Genomic DNA, 16,930 nt, shown 5'->3' on the forward strand with positions numbered 1-16,930 from the left:
ATACAGAAAGAAAATAAAGTTTCTAGAATAACAGAGGTGTACTTGTTAGGGTAATGGAAGAGAAGATGCAGTGCTCCATGGGATAATTTTGCATCCAAAAACTGCGTTTGAATGACTGCAATCCAAGCAAAATATTATTTCACTATAGCTGGATGGCTGACAGTGTGCTGTTTAATATTTAACACAAAATATAGCAGAAGGATGTGAGGGCTCTTGCAGTTACAAAGAGGGAAGGAAATTCCAGCGTTGACCCCAAGGCCTGATCTATGGTCCTCTAGAAAAAGAGGAAAGCCTCTTCAGAAATGATGCTACTTCAGGTTTTGGCTGCTGTGAATCTGCAGTAGATGATCAGTAGTGTCCAGTAGATAGAAAAGTGGATAGGGGAATCTCAGAGATACAAAAAAAAGATGTGGGCAAAATGTAAGCTACATTTTAAAAATCAAGATTTAATTTTGGAAATTTATCAATTACAGATACACAGTGTGAACAACTATGTTCTGTTAATATTTTGGTGCTTCATATTTTTTATCAGAAGCTTTTTCTTATGGTGGTGGTTCACAATGTACTATTTCAAACATCCTTTATTTCCCAAAAATAGATTTTTAATGAGAATAGTTATTGGGAAACACATAGGTATACAGAAGCCAACTGGCATCTTCATCAGTTCTTCACCTTCTTTACTGTAGGTAATCTAGATGATAGTTAATTGTAATTACATTTACAGATATAATGTGCAGCTTTCAATGGATATATCTAACCAGGATTCCTCATGAAAAAGGCATAGAAAGAGAAGGCAAAAATGGATGAAGAGATGCGCTCCTGTTAAAATCCAGAACATTTTTTCCCTGCATCAGGGGCTTAAATAATGAACTAAACCAGACTGCCAGAGAAGATATTCATCTTTAGTACAAGTCAGTGTGCTGCTGTGTCCATTTCCACTTAAATCCAGAGCATGCCCTTAGAATGGACAAAATGGGATTTATGCTTTAAACCTGCATATAGTTCTTGTGTGAAGCACCTGTAGTGCCTGGATTTCATCCCGCTAACTGTAGTAATTTCTGAAAATGCAAAGCCCGCTTTCTTTATGTAACAATTTCCTTTGATAGAAAACAAACAAATGTAGCCTGTAAACCTGCAAGTGCTTACCCATAAAGCTATTCTTGTCCATAACTTCATGCATATGACGGGACCCCCTAGAAGCTAAACATCAAGTGTGTGCAAATATTCACTGGCGTAGAGCCATAAAGCTCAGTAAAAGACCTGAAAGTTGAAAGGAAGAGGTTATGAAAATGGTTCTCCCTTAATTTAACTGAATGAAGCAAACAAACCCTTGGAAAATGAAAATGAGGAAATCAGATAATGAATAACTATAAAGGCTCATTAGAACTTGGACGTGCTCCCTTCAAATACAATTATGCTTAATATGATTTCATCAAATGTCAGTGAAGAGCTGGAAACTCATAATGACGAAACACTTTTCGCTCCTTCTGCCCTTCAGTGAGAAGGTCTCATTAGGCTTTATAAATATTGACAATGACTGACTCTTCCTGCAGGGAAAATCTGGTGACTGGAAAATGTGGATGTTTAATCTAATACACAGCCTGGCCAGCGTCACACGCTGGGCGCGAGATCGAGCCTCTTGGCCCCACGTCGCACCACTCAGCCGTGGTGCCTGCATCCCACACATCTGCAGAAAGCTGCTGCTGCCTGACTCCTGCTCCAGCACCCCCATGTCAGCCGCAGATAGTTTGTAGGTTGACCTGCCATACCTGGCACATGAGATTCTGGAGAAGAAGAGGGACAGCAATGCTGCTCCATGCCTCTAGTAACGTGCTGCTGGCAGGCACTTAGGCAGATGAGACCTCCGATGATGTTCAGGGGTGGGAAGGTATGTCATCTCTAGTCACATCTCACGTAACAAGATGCTGAACATTTGCCACAACTGAATATCTAACTGTGGAGCTTCCCTCCCCTGAAACATTTAAACTTTTCGGTGATTAACCTGCCTTGGGTCAAAACTTCAGTTGTGGTGAGCTGCCATGGAAAGCAGAGGAGCTAGAGTGACTTATGACTATGGAAGATCTGGCCCCAAATATTTCATATGTGACTGGCTTTTTTCACTCAGAAAAACTGAAGGGGAAATTATATAAACCTATATAGCTTATATAAAGTTATATAAAGCTAGGATTGTATGACAAAGAAGATATTCCATGTCACAGAATCTCGATGTTACATAACTTCTCTTTCCTTTTCAGAAAGGTAGAAATGCTACATAGTAAAAGTTCAATACCCTTGATGTCATGCACAGAGGGATCCCTTCGCTGCCTTTGTAGAAACACTCCCCTACTCACAGGTTTGTCCCTGTATAAAGATGGATGTACTGCAGGTTTTCAAATGCAGCGTTCAGCAAATCACATTTTTCCATTTTATGGCTTCTATGGTCTTATCCATCATGTTGCATTCTGCTATATTAAAGAAAAAAATATCTGGTTGCCAAACTAAGCCTTTTTAAGGCGTCTTTTGACTCAGCAGTAGCTTTGTTATTTATAGTTATCTTTTCAACATAAAAGGGCTGAATCGCCCCCTTCCCTGACTCTGTGAGGAAGCTTGGGACCGCGCATTGGCACCCAATTACTGAGAAGAGTCTCATCTGAGAGATGCTGCAAACTCCCTTCTCTGTGAGAGGAAGCCATGAGAGCCCTTGCTCAACTCTTTTCACCCCTGCGTTAAGGCTGATCATAGAAGTTTGCTTACTGATACCACATGCTTCACACCTACACACCCTCCTTTCCTACATGCCAGACACAACTAGTCAAGATTTCTTGCTGTTATATCTGTTAATTACTGGTTTGTTAGCCATCAGACACCATGCCAGCTTCACTCCTCTGTTACATTAGTATTAATATTTGAATACAATGGCAAAAAGAAAGACATATAAGAAAGTACAACGGTAAGAAAGCATTTTCTTGAACTGTTTTCCCCTGGAAGATCTATGGAAATCCTCTAGCCCATGTACCATTTAGAGCTCATCTTAGGACTCCTGTGGCCCTGAGAAGCTGTCACTGACAGCAGATCTAACACCTTGGGAAAGATTTGTTCCTTAAAAGAGGAATCTCACGTGAAAATGTGCAGCAAGCTTGCCAACGGCCAGAACTTTCTTCACTGTTTGGAGCCTTCTGGCTCATATTTGCTTCCTCTTTTACCGAATGCATTTAACATAGTTTCTGCTCAGCCAGAATCAGAGAGTTCATTAATACTTTTGCTCTTTGTGTCCCCATGGAGAATATCAATAAAGACATCAGGGAAAGCTCGGTCAAGTATGCTGCAACATGGATGTGCAGCTGCAGTGCATACATTATGTGAGGTTTCACATCTCTATTAAGTAGGGTTGAAAATAAAACTGCAGAGCACACTTTATATATATAGTGTACCCACACATACATATATATATGTTTATATATAAAGGTGATATTACATGTCCATGCTCATACACCCCTGCTATACAAAATTAAATATCACATTAAGTCTGCAAAAGACTTACAAAACCTCAAAGCACTGACAGAAAATAGGAAATAGCACAGCCAATTTTGATGACTTCCAACGTGAAATGGTAACCTTTGTCTTTCAGTTATGTCAACACAGGCCAGACACCATGCGTACAGGCAAACCCTGCTATAGCTAATGGAAATATATACATTAGCAACACTCATTTATTATCTTCTTGGTTTTTGGTTCTATAAAGTGAAATAAAATAAGAAGCAAAGCAAGATTTATGCTAAGGGAAATGCAGTTTTGAATCTGAATGTATGGAATTCATTTTGGGCACTGATCAGGAAAGAATCACTTGCCCAGTGTTTCGGGGCTCATTAGTCTGTAAGACAGCACAGTGTGATCCAGCGCAGTCTAAGTTTGCCAGCGATGGTTCTCTTTGAGACTGGAGCTAATTAGCCTCTCTGAAATTCCTGCTTGATCCCTTGTGATTTCTTTCTGAAAAACCTCAGAAAGTCAGTATAAAAATTCCGTTAATGCTTTACATCTCCACTCACTCTTTATTTTTCAGTGTAGGACCAGGAAGAATACCACAGTCTTGAAGATTATTCACAACTCATTACAATTTTAAACACATACGTTATTCTGATATTTACTATTGCTGCCATTAATAAGGAAAAAATGTAAAGGGTTTGTCCCGCTTAGATTTTCTGTTGCTAACGCCAGTGCTGAAGGAAAGGATGTGTGAGAAGCCCAACATTTGTGCCTTCAGGTCCAGACTGTAAGCACCACCAAGCACATGAACACTAACGATGAAAACACCATGGCTTTCAGTGAATCTTCAGGGAAACCAACAGCTCTACTTACAAAAGTGCTAATTGTTGTGCACCAGAATCCTGTTTTCTGCTGTTTCTCTCACTTATCGCTTCTTCCTTTCTCCCGCTCACCTTCTATCCTGCCCTGCATGCAATGTCCATCGTTTACTTCTGCTGCCTCAGAGGCTTTCTGTGAACAACAGTTACGAAGATGCCCTCTGCCAATTGCAGCCCAGATGTCCTGTCTCAGGATCAAGTCTTAGATCCATGTTACAAACTCAGACTCTCACAGTGATTTTCTTAGCAGACTGACAACATGTTTTCTCTTTGGCTGAATGGTACCACCAAGCAGCTGCAAAGAATTACAGGCTGTGAAATGTCTCTGTATTGTTCCCTCTGCTAGCGGTAAGGATCTGTTGGAGCTGAGTTCCCCTCCCAATGTGTAAACTGTGCTCCCCAGGAATACTCCATCTACCTCTGCTCTAACCAGCCACTCTCGATTTATTTCTAGGCATTAAAAAGATTTTCTTCAAACAAACACATTTAGGATTTTCTAATAGCAATTTAAACCTAATCTGAGAATGTCTGGAAGTAGAAAATGACTTCTACATGCTGAGGATAGTGTTCCATTACCAGTAATTTATTGTCTTTAAGAGCATCACTGGAACATTTATTGACACAACAAAACACAGACATTTCTGGTTTATTGTAAAATCTCATTGAGCTCAGCCATTTGTGACTAAGCACAGCAGTGCAATTTATATTCCCAGGCAGGGCTTCCTATTTTTCCACGTGTGTTTAGACTCATATGAAGACTGTACAATGCAAGGGACAAAAAAAGTCTCCGGTTGAAAACAAATGCAAAAACACAAGCCCTCTTGGTGGAAGAAAATTGAATAAGATTTTTAAAAAGGAATTTGGCTGAAGAAATTTACTTCAGCATTTCCAGAAGTGTATGCAGGTATCTAAGAGATTACGACAGATTTGATGAAGCAAAGGATTTCAGTCATTCTAGATCATAAATCATGTTTCTCTGTGTTAAGAATTATGATTCAACAAGTTCATGTAAGATAGGCCCTGTCCTTCTGCAGAACTATAGCGATTCCCTCCAGACTGGGCAGTCAAAATTTCTCATTGATTGCATTTATATATAACATATTACGTACAGGTCTGAAGAGATTTTATTTATGCCAGCAATACAAATAAGGCTATTCAAAAGCTTTTCATCTCCCAGCTAATCTAGTATCTTTGTTCCTGCATTACAGTTGTTTGTTTTCTCGCAAGCTCTGAATGTTTCTTTGTGCTCTTATCCCTTATTTCATTAGGATCCATAAGGCTGTTGCATCAGCACAGCACATTCAGCCCAGGTGTTGCTAAAATTATAATCTATGGGTAGCAATCACAGTATTCAGCAGCCTGCAGGTCACACCTGCTTTGTGTGATTGGCTTGCTTTTCATTATGAATTTTCCACAAGGTTTAATCTAGGATAATATATTTAGATGTAGATCTGGCAGGCAACTCAAGGATTTTAGAGTGGATTCGCTTTCCACAACGGATGGGATTTGCTCTTAAACATTAATGAAGTAGGCCAAATTTTGGAGCCACTTCCTCTAATCATGATTGTGTATTTGGGGGATTCTACTATAATATCATAATTCTTAAACATGGCAAACGAAACCTTGTTTTATTTTATTGACACTCAACTCGCCCTTTAGAAAAACAGAGTTACAGCTTGGTTTAACCTTTTTACGCAAGCAGAAGCCAGCTGCCCTAAAACTGTGTTAAGGGAGAAAGAATGACTCCACAAGAAGTCCCAGGCATCCCACTGCTCCATGTGCCAGCCCTGACATGACTGCTGTGCCCTTGTGATGTGGTGTGCCATTAGGTGCCAGTAACACTTACTCACCACATGGGAACTGGAGGTCCCTTTACAACAGCGCATGAATAAGACTGAGCCAGCCAGCAGGTCCTGAAACAGTTCATCCAAGAGGTAGAAGTGCTTCTTTGTGTGTTTTACCCATCTCTCTTTGTTTTTACATCTTTCTTTGAGCTAAATGAAGGTTTACAGATCTATGGGAGGTATGGAGCCATCTCTTCACTCCTGACAGTTTCAAAGGTAGGCAGAAAGAGGAGAGCCTGCCCTGGCCGTCAGCTATTTCCTCCTATTGGAGGCAAATATTTCACATAACCCCCTTCACTAACTCTTGAGTTATGTCTTGAATGTATAGCAATACTTGGGTTGAGTTCAAGCAGGATATCCCCTGTAACTGATTCAAGACCTGGCGAAAGTATTTTGCTGCCTAGCAGTTCTGCTTTATGTCTCCACCTCTGTGGTTCCGCTTTGTGAACTTTTTTGACTTCGTGACTGTTGCTGTCTCTAAGCATTTCCTTTCTTCTACCAACATCACAGCTGATGGTGAATGCATGTCATACTTCAAACTGATCTCTGTTGCTCAGGAGACCCCTGCATTCATGCCCCCAGCCTTGGACAGTTCTGCAAAACTAATCGGTGCTAATGCAGGCAATGTGTTATATGTCAGCTGAAAGAAGAATCATAGAATCATAGAATCATTTTGGTTGGAAAGGACCTTTAAGATCATTGAATCCAATCATTAACCTAGAACTGCCAAGTCCACCACTAAACAATATCCCTAAGCACCACATCTACTTGTCTTTTAAATCCACTTTCTGATGTAGAGCCATGTTGTGGCAAAGGGCTTATGATGTGCGTGAAAGCTGGCTAATCTTTTAACCAGTCGACAAATGTTCAAGGTGAACAACTACTTAAACCAAATTGACCTTAAAGCTCCCTGTACACTCTGAGTTACTGCAAAGGCTGACGCCTCGACTAAAAAAGCAAGGTACTTGCCTCTGAAGCCCAGTCACTGAAGGAAAAGCTATTGCTTCCTTTCCCACAACCTGCTCACCCTTTGCTTTGCCTTCAGACTTCCCAGGGCATGTGGCTTGTGCACTGTTACCGGAGTGACTGATGCACAGTGGCATTTTACATGCACACACATATATAAGCAGGCACACACACAAGCATGCAACCATTTACATGCATATGTCTGTGTGTGTATAAATACAAACACCTACTACCTTTTTATTACTAACCATATTTCTTAATATATGGAGTTCACAGTTTGTGCCTGGAGGGGACTGTGTTTTCTTGCAAAGGCACCTAAAAGGCATCAGTTTCAAAAGACATGTAAGTGGTCAATATAAACACAATTTACATGCAATGACTGAATTCCTCTAAGCTCCAGGGATAGGAATGATTTTTTGTCGGATGCCTTTTAGTTTCAGACAGATTTCTGAAGAAAATAATTAGGTTTGTAAAACTGAGGCCAGCATGTCTTCCCATTGATCATGGAGCTAACAGTGGGTTGCCCTCAGGGTTGTGTTCACTGCAAACAGAATACCAGCTTGGAAAGAACAGATGAAACAAGGTGTTATTTAGCCTAGTTATTTTCCAGCTTTTAATGTGCTTGGCAGACCTTTTTTTCTTGTCAGAGCAATGAAACGTGTTAGAGCCAGACCTCCCCATCACTAACCTGTGGTCAGTAATACCAGAGTGGTTAGACAAAGCCCGCCACAGAAAACGCTAAAATAGCTTCCCTGGCCACCTTGCGGTGCGATGGCTCTCCTGACAGATCCCGAGGACAGTCATGTTAAATCCTCAGCATCATGCACTTCTTGCTGGTGTCCACTCTCAAGAAGGACAAATATTCTGGGTGCAAAAAGCCAGCAGAGAAATGATGATGTTCTGGGGCTCGGGACCAAAGGGGACTGCCCTTCCCTCCTCTTGTGTCGCAGACAGGCAGTAGTAACATAGCACTGGAAGACAGGAGGAGAAATCAGGGCCAGTGCTGATATCTGACCCCTCCTTCATTAGTTGTGGGTTTCTTTAGCTTAAATTTTCAAGCAAGCCTAAAAGGTGAGGATATACACCTGAGGCATACCAGGAAACCATTGCACTTATCAAGCATTACTGGCATTTATTCTGCCATTACTTTAGCTTTTCTACCCATATGCAGCTAAATATTTTCCCATATACAGCTAAATACTGTTTTCACATTATAATATGCTAGCTTAAGTATTACAGGCTATGTGTTTTCTTCAGGGGTTTAGACAGGCAGCAGGGTAAGCAGTGATTTTCTACTCAGATGCTTCCCCAACTCCAGAACAGCCAAATGTTTTTTCGGATATAAATAGCAAAACAGTTTAAAAAGTGAATTTTAGAGGAGGGATGTTGTGCTGTAGAATAAAATTTCCTAGTTCTGAAGCACTCTGAAAATTTCAAACCCTCATTGAAACTCTTACAATACTGTTTCCCAACTATATCAACTTTCGGGTTTTATTTTTTTCATTGTGAATGGTATTGAGAAAACCTGAAGGGACTGGACCTCAGACTGCTGCTGCTACTTTGGATCAAGACTATGTGCAAACAATATTTTAGAATAAGTGTCCTAATTTGAAAAACTTTAATTTTTAACAGGTTAAATTATTTACTGCATAGAGATAGCCTATGCCATTATGTATTGTGGCCCAGGATTTTCTTCACGACACATCTATGTGTCTCCTGATATCTATCACTTCCCATAAACATCACAACAAAGCATCACCTATTTTTCTTCATCTCTCCTTCTACTCCTCTTCCACTACAGCCTTCCTACAACTCTAAAAAATGTCTGCACCTCCTGCCACTGTTTCTTGGTGCACAGGGAAATGGCTGCCCTCTGTTCCTACATTAAAATTAATGTTGTTTCTGTGCAAAGGGGAGCAAGTGATGTTTTACTTCTTTTTAGCAGAGACTCATGAGCTGTGTAATATCTCTTCTTCCCCAGCACACCCTTTCTCCACCCTGAGCCTTTCTAGCTTTAAAGATGAACCCCTCATAGTCTCAGACCTGGTTATCACACATAGAGTTTTTCAGCTAAATAAGTGTTTAGCATAATAGATTAATTGATAAGTGACTCTTTTAGAAGCAAAATTTCTGCTTTTTTTTCTCTCTTCTCTGAACATTACATGTTATAGTGAGCAATCATATATATATAAATATATACATTCACTTACTATAGGCTCTATGGCAGAAGATTAAAATACAATGCATATCCTCAATGCCTGGAGAAGAGGAGATGCATTATTCAGTGGAACTAACTACCAGAGTCTTACTACAGAGTAATTAGTAGCATGACTGTTGGGCACAAAGAAAAAAGTCTTGAAAGAGCTAGGAAGGTTGAAAAAGCTGACTAAGTGTATTACTTGTTATTAGTAAAACATAAGCTGCCAGGTATGTCTTCCAACTTAAATTGTAAGAACTATTTATAGCAGGAATTTTCCCCAATAGCAATAACTGCAAATGATTAATTCATACAGAAGTTAAGATAATTATGAATTATTGCAAATTAAACTCCAAGTACTGAAAATAAATGTAAATCTTAAAAAGAGACAGCTTTAAAAGGGATTGCTTTTCCCAAAGAAGCCAGCAAGGTGGTGCATTTCTCAGCCTGGACAGTGAGAACCAGAAGTGTTTTTTTCTAAATTTCAGCATGTAAGGAACCTGTAGGCAAACCAGCAAAACATCATTTCTACCCGGTGCTTGTAACGACATCATGCCGCTTCCCACGACAGCATCCTGGACGTCTTGCCATGGAGGAATTTTCAGCTGAGGTCAAGATTTTGACTGCTAATAAGTACTGTTCTCCAACATCATTTCCAGACTGGTGATCATTCGCAGTACCATTGCATGTGTGTTTATGGCTATTTCATTTGTCTGCATAGCTCACTTGGCTATGCAGGCTCTGTGGCATCGCAGGGGTGAGTCAGGAGAGTCTACCATTCAGTCTGCCAAAGCCTGGGAGTCAGATGCCACAATTAAAACTTTTTTTTTCATCACCTTTAAGCCTATGCCCTAGTGGCTCAGGGGTGTTTCACTTAGAGGGGAGCATTTGTAAGCCCTCAAAATTATGATTCCTAAATAAATATATGCTTTTGGAACTCATTTCAGAGTTTATAATTATTTCTTACTAAAACTTAATAAAGTGATGATATCATTAAGTCTGGGTATAATAAGCACGTGTATACTTTAAAGGATAGTTGAAGCAAATAAATGGTAGAGACTTACCAAAAGAGGTGGAGCTGACCAGCATTTTTCAAAGCATGAAATTTTGCTCAACTGTTCTGTTGAAAGCTCAAACAACTGGAAAAAATCCCACGGCTTTTCTTCCCTCCTTTTTGACCAATCTTAATTAACAATTATATAATAGTAAAAAGTTCAATAGGAAAACTAAATCATCAACAGCTTCCCAAAAGTAATTGCTGATTTGGCTGTGGTCCTATTCCTTTTCTGCTTGTTATTCAGTAGACGTGAAGATCACCGATTAAATATAAATAAATATTAGTGAAGGAATCATTATTGACCTGAATCCAGTTTGCACCTGCAGAACAGCAATCCTAGCAGGTTCTTGACCTGCTCACTTCCTAGAGGTGACCACAATTTCATTGTCTAGATTAGTAAAACAATAGTATCCGCGCACGAGTAGGCATCTTTACATGCAAAAAAATGTATTCAAATGCTCTCACGCTTATCCATGCTAATAGTGCAGACATGATTTTGTATATATATTTTACCATTATTTATCAAAGAACCAATTGGCTGAAGGCAAGAGAAACTAGGATGGTGGAAAAGAGGAGTGATGTAAAGTCCAGCAAAGCAAAGTGGCCAGATGCTGTCAGTGTGAGTGTCAACACCTCAGTGATAGACGGATGAAGAGGAGAAATATTCTCAAAGAAAAGACTGGGAGGGGACACAGGGGGAAGGGGAGGTTCACCTTGTCACATAGATGATACAAAGAAAGAAGCAAGTTGCTTCTACAACCATGTCCCTCATCAGAAATGGCTGGAAAAGCGTCTTCTTTCTCTCCACATCTGCTTTCTGACAGGTAACAGAAACAGCAGCACCGCTGTCAGTTAGCTCTCCTGTGAACTGCTGGGAATACAAAATACCCAAACCCGTGTTTTCCTGGTAGAATGTCACTATTGACATTTCACTGACATGCATCCCATATTAATGCTGCTTCTCCTGCTGACCAGAGCCAGTGTTCCCCTTCTCCTACTGCACTCCACACAAGTTCTCCGCTAAACGATGTAATTTGCTGTTAAGTGCATTCCAGATCTGATACTTGGAAGATGAACCATTTCTCCCCAGTCCAGTCCAGTAGATCATACTTTTCTATTTCCTCTGAATACAGAAGTAGAAGCTCTGTTTTGGAAATTCAACTTCAAACATGAATGTGCCCAACTCCTGATGCTGCTGGTTAAAGAAGTTTGGAAAAGCCAAACCATTTATAAGCCATCATTCAAGAATCAATAGCTTATTAATAGCCTTGGGTGATATTTATCAAGTACCAGCGTAATAGGTCCCATCTAAAAATAATACATGGTCCACGTGTCAAATAAAATCAAAGCTACCTGCACGCAAACAAAAGAGAGAGATGCTATTAGCATATCCTCTTGCACTTCTCATTATTTTTAGAAAAAATCTGTGTATAGCCAATAACACACTATTGAAAATTTACTCCCATTCCCAAGGGCTGTTAAACTTTATCCAGAGATGGATTAGGACCTAAGAGAGCAATTTAGATGATAAACATTTATCTTCTGCTGTTACTCACATTGGCAAAATTCCACAGTGTAAATGTCTTTTGTTATTCCTGAAACTAGGCGTTTACAGCACGACATGACTGCTGCCACGGAAGCACCAGCACAAGTCTGAGCACTAAGAAACCTGCATTAGTAATGAAATCGCATCACATTGAAAATGGACACCGCTAAACTGGTTAACATACACGGTAGGCAAGGTAGGTTGTTAAAGGAATAAACGATTTGCATAGTGATGATGTCATCAGCTTCAGTCTGACGTTTGGTTCTGGGACCATTAAGCTCATTAAGAGACTTCCCTCGTGTTCAGTGGGGCTTTACCAAAAGTGAGGCTCAGTGAAGACAGTGAAGCAAAGAACAGTTCACAAAGTTCAGTACTGGGTGACTAAAAGAAAGCAGAGTATTATGTGATATGAGAGACAATGTTTTAAAAAAATGCAAAGCTTTATTAAAACGTGTTTCTTGCTCAGTTCAGCGCAGTTAATCTCTTCTACGACACAGACTGAGAAGAAAAGAAATTCATAATGATGATGACCAAATGCCACAGTCTGGGTGCAACACCTGGAATTCTGTGCAGAGCAGACAAGAAAAATGAGCAATTTAAATGCCATTTAGGTGCCAATTCCTAATTTTAGGAAAAGCAGCAATCATCGAATCATAGAATCATAGAATGGTTTTGGTTGGAAGGGACCTTAAGGATCATCTAAGTAAACCAGCGGCACTATTCCGATTTGGCTCGCCAATGGGGCACACAGCTCGCGTGTCTCAGCGTACGAGCAGTGACTTTCTTCCCCTCCGTATCAGTTTCGGCACATCTCAGTGGGCACCCAGAGGTTTTGCCGTGGCCCAGAGCCGCAGGCAAGGCAGCCCGACCCGCTGCTTGCCCCGGGGCATCCCCGCTGCCCGGGGAGGGGAGAGGAGGGGAGTCCCCTCCCTGCGCCGCTTCCAGCGCTCCCTGGGCTCACACTAGGACCAGAGGTGCCGCCTCCTCCTCCTCTTCCTCCTCCTCCTCCTCTTCCTCCCCGCTCCTGCCTTGCCGCTCGCAGCGTGTGGCTGGACGGGGACCGGTGGCGGGAGCTGGGAGCCGGGCTGGGTGCGGGCTGAGGGGCGGCGGGGGGCGCGGAGCGGGGCTGCGGGGCTCCGGGGCTGCGGGCTGCGGGGCTCCGGGGCTGCGGGCTGCGGGGCTCCGGGGCCGCGGGGCCGCGGGGTGCGGGGCTCCGGGGCTCCAGGGCTGCGGGGCTTCGGGGCTGCGGGCTGCGGGGCTCCGGGGCTGCGGGCTGCGGGGCTCCGGGGCTGCGGGGCTCCTGCGCCCGGGCACGCCGCGGAGCTGCCGCCCCGGGCTCCCCGCCTTGCCCCGGCAGCCTCTCAACGGCCTTTGTGTCTGCAGCGAGAGCCAGCGGCGCAGGGACGGGGACCATGGCTTGGGGGGAGTTCAGCCTCCTGCGCTGGCTGCGGGAGAGCCGGCAGTCCAGGAAACTCATCCTGCTGATCGTGTTCATCGCCTTGCTCCTGGACAACATGCTGCTGACGGTAGTTGGTAGGTAGAATGGGTTTTGGTGGGTTTTTTTTCCCCCCCTCCCCGATTTATGCCAGAAATAATCTCCAGTGACAGATGTACTCCCTGAATGCACGATTAATGCTCTCAAACCAAACATTTTCAAGCACTGATTTTTTTTTTTTTTTAAACCACAAATTATATTCTAGGTATTGCAAACACACTGCCATACACACCAAAGTCTCGCTTTATTGCTATGGATAAGAAATGGTGTAAAAAGGTCTTCATAGTTCCTTTTTTTCTACTAAACACCACTAATACTTCACAGAACGATAGATAACAGTATTTTTAGCTCATCATCTTTTTTTCTCCTGTGGTCATGCAACTGAAACAACAGGCTAGATAACATTGGAGATGCCTGTTTCCTTGTGATAGTTCCTCTTTCCCCCACATAGGTCTTAAAATGATAGATTAATAAGAAAACTATTTAACTGGGTTTTAAGAAAAGTACTTCTATGAGTTGGTTTAATAAAATAATCCAAGTTTTGATCAACGTCGAATATGCAATTTTGATGGGCTTCAGTGGCACAGTGTCAAGATTTAGGAATCTACTCAAATAAAGCACTTGAACATTTTTCACTGGTAGTTTTAGTCCTCATATTCAAATGATTATATGAATTGAAAGAAAAGGGTTCAGAGAAACTAGTGGTTCGTGGACGCACACACACACACACACACATGAATGCACATGCTTCTCTCAGAAGTGAATCGAGCTGTGCAGAGCCAGGGCTTGGACGATGCTGCAGTGTCAGCTTCTGAATCACACTCCTGAAATTCTTGGGGGACCTCAGCTTAAAAGCTGATGCCACAATGTAGACCTTACCTAAAAACATATATATTTTTAGTAAGTCGATTTGGGATTTTTTTTTTGCATGAATATACTTTCTTATAAAGTTATTAACATTTAATTACTTATTCACTAATATGTAAGCTAGAAGCCCTAGAAATTATTATAGTTTGCAGACTTATTGAAAGAGTGGGCATTTTCAGGAAGAGATGCAAGACAAGGAGGGGTGATTCTGTCACTGGTGTTAAGTTGAACGAACCTGACATCTGTTTTTACAAATTCTGAAATGTTAATTTCTGAGATACATATCAATGCAATTAAATTGCAGCTAAGATCCTAAAGCATATAAAGAAGGTCCCTTCTGGATGATCTTTTCAAAGTAAATTTTTTAAAAAATAGTGAGATATGCAAATATTAACACATTAATTCCAATTACTTAATATAGGAGTGTTATGTTTTTTTCCTTCTTATGGCTGTTACTTATCAATATTTTTGTGGTTTATTTTAGAAATGTGTTTTATTTCTTTTTTATGTTTTGGTTTAATAATGGTTTCAATGATTTTCTCATCTTTCATGTCTTCACAATCTAATAAATGTATTTGTACAGTCATGTGCAACAACGAGACTCTTTAGACATGGGTTTTGATACTTCTTATATTTTGCTTTCCAAATGATGTGTGTATAGAAAACCTTACATTTATGAAAAATGGCAAAAATTAAATACTATTGTAAAAAAACTTTTTGTTTTAAACTGCATTTCTGAGTTATGGGTGTGTTTTTTCCCATGAGAAAACTTCTGTTTCAATTCTACGTTTCCGCCATTCAAAATCCTTACTAATGTGCTCTGTAGGAAAGCCTTTTATTTCCTAAACAACGGCAAAGCACACAAGAAAATTTGGTGATTCCATTTACAAATAACCTGATAGTAAGATGCCAATATATTCTATTTGTTTTTCCAGTGCCAATAATTCCCAGTTACCTTTACAGCATCAAACATGAGAAAAATGCCACAGAAATCCAGACTGCTAAGCCTGATGTAGTCTCCACAATGACGGGCAATTTTCAGAGCATCTTCTCCTACTACGACAACTCAACGATGATTACTGGAAATGAATCTGATAAGACAGGACTCAGGGAGTTGCATCAGACTCAGACAGAACAAATGGTAGCGAATGTGACTCCTTCCCCCTCTGACTGCCCTAAGGAAGATAAGGACCTGCTGAATGAAAATGTTCAAGTCGGTCTTTTGTTTGCTTCAAAAGCAACGGTGCAGCTAATCACTAACCCCTTCATAGGGCCGCTGACAAACAGGTATGTTATTTCTGCTACGTTACTTAGGATTTTATAGTGATGTTTTAGTCCAGACTAGTATTTCAAACAAAGTATTTTTAATTCTATTGTGGCCCTGGCTTACTGGCCTTCTCACTTTATCTGGAGGAATATTTTAGTGAAATACTTTTGGCGAACACTTCTAAAGACCTACATCCTTTCCAAAATGAATTGGTAAGCTGCACGTGAACCACCTGATAGGTTCAGCATAGTACGCTTTTCCTCCAGCTCCTGAGACCTCAGGTTTTTATAGAAACTTTTGCTGAAATGATGTTGAATCATCTTCAATGCAGTTATATGGGGCCAAAAGACACTACAACATAGTATTTACAAAGCTCTGTGAACTGATGATATATTTGTTACACCTACATTAGGCAAATGTGCTATTGAAGCTGTAGGCAGGGTTCAGATCCCTCCCTTGCTCTCCACAGAGATGCACAGATCTTGGTGCGATTTGGTATTCGATGATTTGGAGTCGTCTGAGGTAAGAATCAGTCAGAAATTCATGTGGACTTCAGTGAAAAATAAAAAAGTGTCAAATTTTGCTGATGCCATGCTCATCACTGAGTTCAGTGGATCACAGATTTCCATCAGTACATGATCTAGCCCAGCCTTCAAATTGTTCCCTCTAAATTCTTGCACAAAATATGTTTAAATGGTACTTCATAGAAAATCTATTTGAGACAGGATCAAGGGTATAAGCACCGATATCATTGACTTACAACCCCCCCTCCAAATCCAAACACTAATGATGTTTACATGGAGATTAAAAAGTATTTATAATATAATTTAAATTTTTGATGTTAATAATTAATTTGATTTTATTGTTAGCGTTTTGTGTAACTGTTCCCCACAGAAGCAGCTGCAGTCCTCCTAAACAGAACACGAGAGCAATCTCTGCAGGAAATAAACTCCAAATTGTATTTAGTCAAGTGCCTAATTTTCATTTCTTATTTAAGCTGTTTCTATAAAGGAGAATTTTTCCTTTCAGAAAATAATATGCAGCATAAATTTGTTCTTGTAAAACACTTTTGTTTGAGCAGTCAATGCCTATCATATGTGATGATACCCAGAACAACCATCATACTTCCCTGCTAGATATTTCAGATTTTGAAGCCAAAACTACCTTTCTTAGGTTTTACAGCTTATAATATATTGTCTAAGTGTTTAATTTCAATCTGATAGAAGAGTATCCAACTGAGGGCTAAGCAGTGGTTTGACTCACAGTGTTATGGATTCAAAACCTGTATTCAATCTGTGGAACTGATCTAAACACAAAAGCTTTAAATGAG

At 40.7% G+C, this 16,930-nt stretch overlaps 1 protein-coding gene across 1 annotated transcript in view; it reads left to right on the top strand.

Moving 5' to 3' along the window:
• The first annotated feature begins 13,383 nt into the window (after positions 1-13,383).
• SLC18A2 (solute carrier family 18 member A2) overlaps positions 13,384-16,930 on the top strand; it is a 29,622-nt gene continuing 26,075 nt past the window's right edge. The window contains exons 1-2 of the mRNA XM_068398783.1: positions 13,384-13,504; positions 15,269-15,620. Coding sequence (XP_068254884.1) covers positions 13,384-13,504; positions 15,269-15,620 — 473 coding nt within the window. The remainder of the gene's footprint in view (positions 13,505-15,268; positions 15,621-16,930) is intronic.

The sequence above is a fragment of the Nyctibius grandis genome, chromosome 4, assembly GCF_013368605.1.
Source record: "Nyctibius grandis isolate bNycGra1 chromosome 4, bNycGra1.pri, whole genome shotgun sequence".
Lineage (NCBI taxonomy): Eukaryota > Metazoa > Chordata > Aves > Nyctibiiformes > Nyctibiidae > Nyctibius > Nyctibius grandis.